Genomic DNA, 9,334 nt, shown 5'->3' on the forward strand with positions numbered 1-9,334 from the left:
AGCACTAACACAGCACCTGTCCACAGTCATTGCTTAGGAGTGGGGACCTTACAGGCTGGGGAGATAGCTCAGCAATCTAAACACCTGCCTGGCAAGTACAAGGACCCAGGTTCAAGCCTCAGTACCACATGCTGTGTTGTCCCTGGGCACCTGGGCCCACTGTGCTGGCAACTGAAACTGGGCATGGTGGCTCATGCCTGTAATCCCAGCAGTAGGGAGGCTTAGACAGGAGGATCACTGGGTCTGAGCTGCATAGCAAGACCCTGCACCTAATAAATAAATAAATAAATAAATAATTTTCAAAAAAAATTTTACAAAGAAAATAGTGTCACAAGTGCTATCCCCCATGGCAGTTCTTGTGGCCTCAGCTGGCCCACTATCAGTGAGCTGAAGCCCAGCTGCCTAGCTTCCTGCTGTCCTGCCCTTAGGCCTGTGCATGGTAAGTGAGGTGGATGTGCAGGCAGCCTTCTGAGTCTTTCCCCATGTAGCCATTCAGTCTCCTCTCCCTGATTCAATCCTTGGGCAAAAACTTTTGCTGTCCTGAGACTAGGATCTTCCACTTACATTCCTTGGGACAAGATAAGAAATATCTCATTCCAGTAAAAAGAAAAGAAAATATGGGCCTTGGGAGCCAGCCTTCCTAGATCTCAGTCCTGCTCCATCACTTACTGGCTTCATGGCATTAAAATAGTTACCTGATCCCTCTGTACCTGTTTCCCCATCTGCAGAATGTGATATCTATGTGCTAAGTGAGGTAATTCATGCTAAGGCACCTAGACTGTGTTAAGTGGCAAGTAAAAGTTGGAGAGGTACAAATGGTAAATCCAAAGGTAGAAATATCATATTTCTGCCTCAGTGTCTAATCCTACATTATTTACACCCATCGTGAAAATGTATACATGTGTTAAATTTGGAAGCTCTGGTCTTGCTCTCAGGTGTGAATTGCATGTGTTCCCTCTGGCTTTTTGTTTGAATCTCAGAGAGCTCTCCCTAGTTCCAGTTGGTTATGCCCAGGCCTTAAAGGCAGAGCTCTGCAAAACCCTGAGCAGAAGGACATTGAGCAACTTCCCTGAGTCTGTATGTGCTGGCCTGGTCCTTTGGAGAAAGAATCAGAGCTGAGTCTCACCCAATCAAAGTTGTTGGTGTGGGGAGTGAAGCTTAGGGGCCCATAGTGACCCTAGACCATAGTGAGAAAAGCATTTGTCAAAGAGGAAGGTATAGGGCACCTAGAGATGCTGTACACTTGGGGAGGACTCTGGGAAGGGATGATTCCTGTCACTAGTGGACTCTGTTCATGCAGAGGGCCGGTAAGAAGGGGCACCTCAGAGAGTGAACAGATTCTGAACAAAGGCAGAGTTGCCATCCTTAACCCAAACCCGAGATATAGTCTTGCAAGGGCTCCTGGATTCATAAAGTATGTGCACTCATTCAAGAAAACCCTGGGAGAAAGCAATCCCAGAGAAGTAGGGGTCAAGGAGACAAAGACAAGAGACATGAGGCCCTGGACCTACCCTGCAAGGTCAAGGATCTCCTGGGGCTGGTGAGTCCCACAGGGAAGCCCAGTGTAAACATGCACCATGAGCAGTTGAGGAGTGGGTGCCTACATGGGAAAGGCACCCTTGCTTGTCAGACCCAGTGATGGGTGTTCCTGATTCCCCTCAGGGTATGTGCAGAGCCCACAGAGGAAGTGGCCTCAGCAGGCACAGATGAGGCACAGCACACACACTGAGCTGGCACCTGTTTTTCAGAGGTGCACAGACTCATGGACCTGAATCCAAGTACAGGGAGTACACAGAGTTGCTCAGGTAGCTTCACAAGCAACCTGCATGGGGTAGGGGCACCCACACCTCTGAGCATACACAGATCATGCATGCACACACATGTATGCTCACACACATGCCTAGTTATACAAATGATCACACAAGGAGCATAGACACATGTACAAATGCACCTCACAAAAACCTTTCCAGGGAAACAAAAGCCCACACCGAAGAGCAGATCCAGAGGTACACACGTGGGCTGCAGTGGGTCTTTCACATTAATTCACCACCCCTGAATCCCCACGCATACACACACATCTACTCTCGGGCACAGGGAGCTGTAGCCAGATATCACAAAACAGACACAAAGTCTGTGCTCCTGTGGATAACACGGATAATGCACCTGATAGGTCTCAGTTGGGGGTTCCTCAGCCCTGAGCCATAAATGTGCTTAAAGCACATCTAAACAATGGGGCAGTGGGTGTGTCCTAGGCCAGGTCCAGGACAATGCGACAGTGGGATCCTCGGAGATCAGAGTCCCATTCTGACTCCCAAAGGTGATGGGCTGGCTGACAGCACTGAGCACCTGATAGGATCCCATAATTGCCATAAGGAGAAACCAGAACCATGATAGCAGTTGGGCCATCTTTGAGTCCCCTCAGGGCATGCCTAGCCAGGCTGTTCTTTATGGGGGACTGTGCCACACCAGCCCCAGAGCTTAGGGTGCATGCTTAAGGGAATGGGGGCTTCATGGCTGGTCACTGTAAAACCATGCCTGTCCTCACCCCAGATAGACCGTGCCCAAGCTGAAGGGAGAGCAAGGCCACACATATAGCCCCACACTCCCTTGGTTGTGCCATGGGCATCTCAGACCAGCACTATCTTGAACTGCTCTGGCCACACCTTTGGTCCATTTGCTTTCCTGTGGGACTGTAGCTGCTCCCACCCATCTCTCATCACTGTGCCAGGCACAGTGCCTCCTGCAGTCTCCGTGCCAGGCTCAGTCACATGCCAGGGACCAAGTAACAGTGAACACTAAAGGTACCCATAACTCACTGCCCTACATGCTGGTGCCACCAAACCACACAGTGAACAAGTCAACAAGGTTGCTGTCAACTATCTCTGTGGAAATGGTCTTTCCAAGGCCACATAGCCACCAAGTGGCAGAGGTAGGGTTTGAATCCAAGTTAGTGGCTGCCAGCACCAGGCAGTTGTGGCTGTGCATGCCAGGATCACAGGACGTGGCCAGAAGAGGCCTGGGGGCCTGAGCCAGTGTCTTGGGAGAGACAGGGTGACAGAGAACAGAGACAGTCATCAGGGATGACTTCAGCCAGAGAGCAACACACAGTGTGATGCACACAGAGAGGCCACTGAAAGGGAGAGACTTGTGGATAGAGGCCACAAGATACCACAGGAACTGTGCAGTGTTGTGATTTGTGTGAACTGCTGTGGTCAGTGAGGGCTTCCTGAAAGAGGCAAATGGACATGAGTCAGTGTGATCTGGCCAGAGGGTGCAGGACAGTGAGCAAGTGAAGAAGTGTAGGTGAGTCCCCAGTCAGGCCACAGTGGGGCAGAATGTGGCTGTGACTCTCTGTGATTGCTCTAGACTGACCTGGGTGGTCAGAGAAGGTTGTTTGGGCTCTTGAGTTGCCAGTTCATGTGGAAAGGGAGCTGTGAGGTTTAGATGAAAGAGGAGAATGCAGTGGGCTTTGGGCAGTCCCTGCCCCATGTCAGAGGCAGCCATTGTCCTCACTATGATCACCATGATTCTTCCACAAGACCCAGCAGTGACATGAGGAGGGCCCAGTGCACAGTGAGTGCTTTGTTCCTGAGACGCAGCAGGGGAAGGAGGATCTTGAGGAAAATGGCCCAAGAATCACACCCAGGCTGAAGCTCCCCCTCCAAAGGCAGCAGGAGGGAGGCCAGCCTGGGCAAAGACCTGGAGGGAGGCCCTTCATCACAACCCAATCTGACTCTATGCCCTTCTCCTACCACTATGTCCTGGGCATCTGCAGGATTTTTCTGGACAAGCACAGTGGTGTGGCATCACTCCAGGGCCATCTGATCCTTCATAATGGCAACTTCAGCACTCGCGATGCAGACCATGACCAATGCTCCTGCAATTGTGCAGTGACAATGTCTGGAGGTGAGTTAGAGTGGGCGCTATCTTCCTGCTGGGCCCTGTGGTTCAGTTCCTTCAAGCCACCCCTGCTCCTAAGCCAGAGGTCAGGGCATGGCCAGGGGATAGCTCCCCACCAACTCTGGCTGGGGAAGTGCTCCTGGGCCGGGACAGAGGTCAGAGATGTGATGAGTCAGAGACAGAGCAGGAATGTGAGCGGAGACACCTGAGCCATAGAGATGGGGCAGGGGGGCAGAGAGAGGCAGAGGCTGATAGGAATGAGAGCAGTGGAGACAGACAGCACAGGACAGGGAAGGTAGAGGGAGAGCTGGAGAGCAAGTCCTGCCTGGACATGGCTAGGAGAGGCCTGGGTACCTGGGACAGTGACCTGGGAGTTGCAAGGTGGCAGAGACCAGAGACAGTCAGCAGGGATGACTTCAGCCAGAGAACTGAATACAGTGTGATGCACACACAGAGCCCACCAGAAGGGAGAGACTCATGGATAGAGGCCACAAGATACCTACAGGAATTGTGCAGTGTTGTGAGGGAGCCAGAGGCTGAGAGATCATGAGGGAGGGACACAGAGCACAGGGGGGCTGGAGAGGTGGCCAGAGGCTCCCACTGCTCTCCAGAGGCCCTGGCTGAGCAGGCTATGTTCTACACTGACCACCTCTCTGGGCAGTTCACTCATCATGTCCCCCTCTTCCACAGGGTGGTGGTTTGATGCCTGTGGTGCCTCCAACCTCAACGGCATCTACTACCCAGCTGGCCGGCACTTGTACAAGATCAATGGCATCCGCTGGCCCCACTCTGCTGGACCCATGTATTCACTTCGTGCAACCCGCATGATGATCCGGCCCTCGGCCAGCTAGTGAGCAGTGGGCAGAGGCTGACTGATGTCCTCTATCAGCACAATAAGACCAGTAATAGAATCTGCACCATACAGGTTCCTGAGGGTCAAGAGGACTATGCAGGTGACACCCCCAAGACACTAAATGTTCAATGGATCATGACAGTGGTCCTGCCTCAAGGGAGATTAGCTTTACTGTTGTATAAAAACTCTGTCTGATGGCACCCATAGCCCTGACTCTCTGTGATTGTCCTAGACTGACCTGGATGGTCAGAGAAGGTTGTTTGGAACAGTGACCCTGATTCTGTGGATGGAGTGTGTGACTGGCATGGTGACCCACCCTCCAACCCTCCCCAAGCCTCTGTTCATGCCTTTGTGAAAGTGACCTCAAAGTGTGGTAGTGGTAATGTATGATGATGTGTGTGCATGTATGTGTGTGTGTGTGTGTACATATATGGGTGTGTGTGTGTGTATGATATGTGTATGTGTGTATGGGTGAGGGTGTGTTGAGTACATTGCAAATATACAAGTGATATATATACACTATATATATATCACTTGTTTATTACTTGTTATATCACTTGTATCAGTGATATATATGTATATAAATCACTGATACAAGTGATATAACAGCTATTGCCTTTTGGGGATAAAATCATGTGCGGCCTGACGTGATGCCCTCTGGAAACAGCAGACTGGAAACACCCAGGCAGCATGACATCTGGGACCCATTTACCTTGCATCTCTTCTCACCAAATCCCCTCAGGACCCTTAATCCACTGCACATTTAGGCCAGACACCTCTGAGGGTGGGGCTGTCTTGCTTGATGATGTCTCTCCAGGGCCAGACACAGAACAGCTGTCATTGATGTCCTCAGGAAACTGGGTCCTAGGTCCTCAAACTTCACATATCAAACCTCACAGATGCTCAAGTCCCTTGTAAGAAGTGGGTGACATCACCACACCCTCTACCTACTGGAAAGCCTCACCACCACCACTGTCCTCTTCATCTAACATTTGCTGAGACTGCCTCACCTTGCACCCCAGCCTGCCCCATGGAGCTGCATGAGCCAGGGCATCTTACCTACCCTTTCTGTGCTTCAGCTTCCTTGTTGGTGAGACGAGTCAATGTCACCCATCTCCAGAGTTGCTGTGACAGTGTGGCCATATAGGAATTCCACAGCTATTTGCAGCAGTCCTATTGTAGGGCACCTGCCATCTGCCTGACTGTTCTCAGGCCTTTCACACACAAGGGTACTCTGAACCTTCCAAAGAATACCTGAGGACATCATCAGTTCATTAACAGAAAAGAAAACTGAGGTTCAGAGAGGTGAGGTTGTGTCTGAACCCAGGCTGCCACCTCCGAAACGAGTGCTCCTAACTGCCCCAAATCCTGCGCTGCTCTCCTCCTGCCATCAGATACATTGAAGGGTGCCCGGGCACCATGGGGTGGAGAAGCAAAGGGGCCAGGCACCGGTCTTCACCTCACCCCTCCTGGCTTCAGCCACAGCCCCGCAGCCTTTGCTGCCTTATTAGTTGAGCTCTTGTCTCACATCACATTTTGTCTTGGGGAAAGGGGGCTCTGCAGCTGAGGTGAAGTTCCAAGGCCTGGAGTCAAGACCAAGCTTTTGTTTCCTAGGTGAGGAAACTGAGGCACAAGGGTGGCAGGAGGCTTGCTAGTGTACAGTGCTGGAGGCTGTGAGGACAGGAACTCGGTCTTAACTCCCGGTGCTAAGCTCTGCTCACTGCAGTGAAGTGGTTCATACAGCAGGCATTTCTTAGCTTAGCAAGGTCATGGGCCTTCAGTGCCCCATAAACAGTCCCTCCTGCTGCCAGTTGTGCAGATGGCGGCAAAACTGAGTCTCTCAGCAATGAAGAGACTGGACTGGTTTATTGTCACTCAATGAATAAACTCCAGATTTCCACCTGGGCACCTGGACAATAACCCATGTCCTCATATTTCTTAGAAAGAAGATGCATCATCCTCTTCAAAATGATGCAAGCTGCATTTTATCAGGTGCCGGCTGTGCGCTTGGTCCTGAGCTAAGTGTTTCCTGCTTGATCTCCTTCAGTCATGACAGCCCTGCAGGGTAAGCATTATCAGCCTCATTTGATAGCTAGAAAAACTAAGCCTCAGAGAGGTACAGTTCCTTGCCCATGCTCACACAGCCCCCCACCCCACAATGTAAGCAGTGAGCTGGCCCTGGGTCTGACACACAGCGGGGGCTTAGTGACTGCTTGATGAAGGGGCAGAAGAGTGATGGGCGGATGGGTCCTCCAACCCTGGCTTGGTGTGTGTGTTCAGAGTTGGTCATGTACATGACACACCCCAATTTGTTTCTTTCATCTTTTCCTATAAAATACAAACTGAATATTGAAGCCAAAGGATCAATAAAGCATTGTGCTTGTCCATAAAGAGAGACCCATAGTTATGAACATTGAGACAAACTCAATATTTACCTACTCCTCACACCTAGCAGCTATCTTCTAAATGGAACAGCTTCACCTCTGTGAACAATGTTCAACAAAACAACACAAAGTTCACTATTTTTCTAAAGGTTCATAAAGCTTAGCAGCTATACTAGTAAAGGTGGAGGGGGTTGGAGACTAGAGAATAAGAAAAGAAAAAAATTGAAAACTTAATCAGTGAAATATGAGAAAAGTGAGATGGGGGCCTACTAGGGAATAAAAAAAAATTAATGATGACAGAGAACAGTTGCTGGAAAGAAAAAGAAAAGACATAAACAGCAAAAAACAGGAGATAGGAGAAAGATAAGAAAAAAGAGGAAAAAAACTTGAAGGAAAAATATAAAAGGCAAAAAAAGAAATTAAAAGAGAACAAAAATGGGAGAAAATCTCTAGATCCTGCAAAAATCTTATAAACAAAAGGTAAAAAAAATACGAAATTAGAAAATAAGAAAAATAAAAATCTGAGTAAAAGAAGCATTCCTGTGTGAGCGAGTGGCTTCTTCCTGTGCTCCGCAGTCCTGGGATCCAGGCGGACATGATTTTCTATGCCTGGCTTTAGAGTCTGTGGGTCTCAGGGCTGCCCTCTTGCTGTAGCAACCCTTCTTTGGTTCCCTGACTCAGGTTGTAGTTACCACTCCACCCAAGGTGCACCCTCGTTCCTCTTGGTAGGTGGGGGTGATGGCAGCCTGCTGCTCTGCCTGATGGAGACTGTAGGCTGGAGCTGTGCAAGGCTGCTGGACTTGGTGGTGACAGTCACAAGGCCTGGTTGCTCTTCTTGGTTAGTTAGCATTTGCCTCCACTGCCCAGAGCCAAGCTCCACTTGGGCACACCACTCTACTCTGCTGTAACACAGAGGCACTGGGTCAGCTCTCTAAGATTCTGATGTAAATTTAGTTTGAGAACCATCAAGCTTGAGTTTTTCTTTTTTCTTTTTTTTATATAACAGAAGTAAATGTTTTAATTTTTAAATTTTTTTCATAATGTTATTGATAAACAGATAGCAATGAGACAGTTTCAAATCAAATCGGTAGGACAGTTTCAATAACCAACACACTGCATATATTCTTAGTGGTTAATTGCTGTACAAGATGTTGACCTGAGATCCTATTTACAAATACCATTAGAACAAATCATTCTATTCATTAAGAGAATGTAACTATATATCTATTCCAACCACTTTAAATACACAGATACAAAATGGACATTCATCCGTATACCCCTTTTTTCTAAGTTCCGTTATTGAATATTATAGGTGTGTAAACTCAGCAAAATATTCTAAAAGAGTCCAGTAGCCCATAATAGCATTGGGTCTTCTGTTTAACTGCCAATGTCAGAAATTATTGACCTGAGTCCCCCACAGCTCAACATAACAGCATGGCTTTACTTCCTATATTTCGTCTTCATACTTTTCTACTGGATGGTTAAGACCAAGGTAAAGCAGGACCTATGCAACAAGAGTTGTAGCTTTTGAAGCTTGACTTTTTCTAGAACACTGCCATAGGAACTCTTGCTGGCATCACTAACTAGTCACAAAGAGAGGATTCAAGTCCCTACACCCCTAAACTTGGGGGATACTGATGCTCTTTGCTAATGAGTTACAGAGCTGTGATGAGAGGTCACACTGAGACCATGAGAATTCCGAAAGTTAGAGGAGGCAGTACAACCTAGAGGCATTAAGATGCACACTAGCCAACTGCCTAGCCAAAGAAGAGGAAGGGTCGTGCATGCATACCTACATGCCAGGTAGTGTGTGGTGTGTGGCACGGTTTCAGAGGTTCCAGGCATAGTCATTTGTCTCTATTGCTTCTGAGCCCATGGTGTGACAAAGCATCATGATGGGACCATGTGAGGGGCACAGGGAGGAGAGGAAGAGGAAGGGACAAAGTGAAAGGGATAAGATAAAACCTTCAACCCTCAAAGGCACATCCCTGGGGAGGACTCCCTTCAACTAGGTCACAGCCCAGTGATCCACCAGCTATGGACCATCAATGCATTCACCTAATGATGAGGTCAGGGCCACATGATTCAATCACCCCCCATAAAGTCCCATCTCTGAATGCTGCTGCATTGGCAGCCAGGCCTTTCACACACAAATTGGGAGCCAGACCTTTGGGGCATGTTCCAGATCCCAGCCATA

General features: G+C 48.9%; 1 protein-coding gene across 1 annotated transcript in view; it reads left to right on the forward strand.

Moving 5' to 3' along the window:
* The window catches only part of Angpt4 (angiopoietin 4), a 36,261-nt gene extending 31,510 nt beyond the window's left edge, over positions 1-4,751 (forward strand). The window contains exons 8-9 of the mRNA XM_012513076.1: positions 3,776-3,906; positions 4,591-4,751. Coding sequence (XP_012368530.1) covers positions 3,776-3,906; positions 4,591-4,751 — 292 coding nt within the window. The remainder of the gene's footprint in view (positions 1-3,775; positions 3,907-4,590) is intronic.
* Positions 4,752-9,334: the final 4,583 nt, after the last annotated feature.

This window comes from Octodon degus, unplaced genomic scaffold (assembly GCF_000260255.1).
Source record: "Octodon degus isolate 3935 unplaced genomic scaffold, OctDeg1.0 scaffold00317, whole genome shotgun sequence".
NCBI classification, from domain to species: domain Eukaryota; kingdom Metazoa; phylum Chordata; class Mammalia; order Rodentia; family Octodontidae; genus Octodon; species Octodon degus.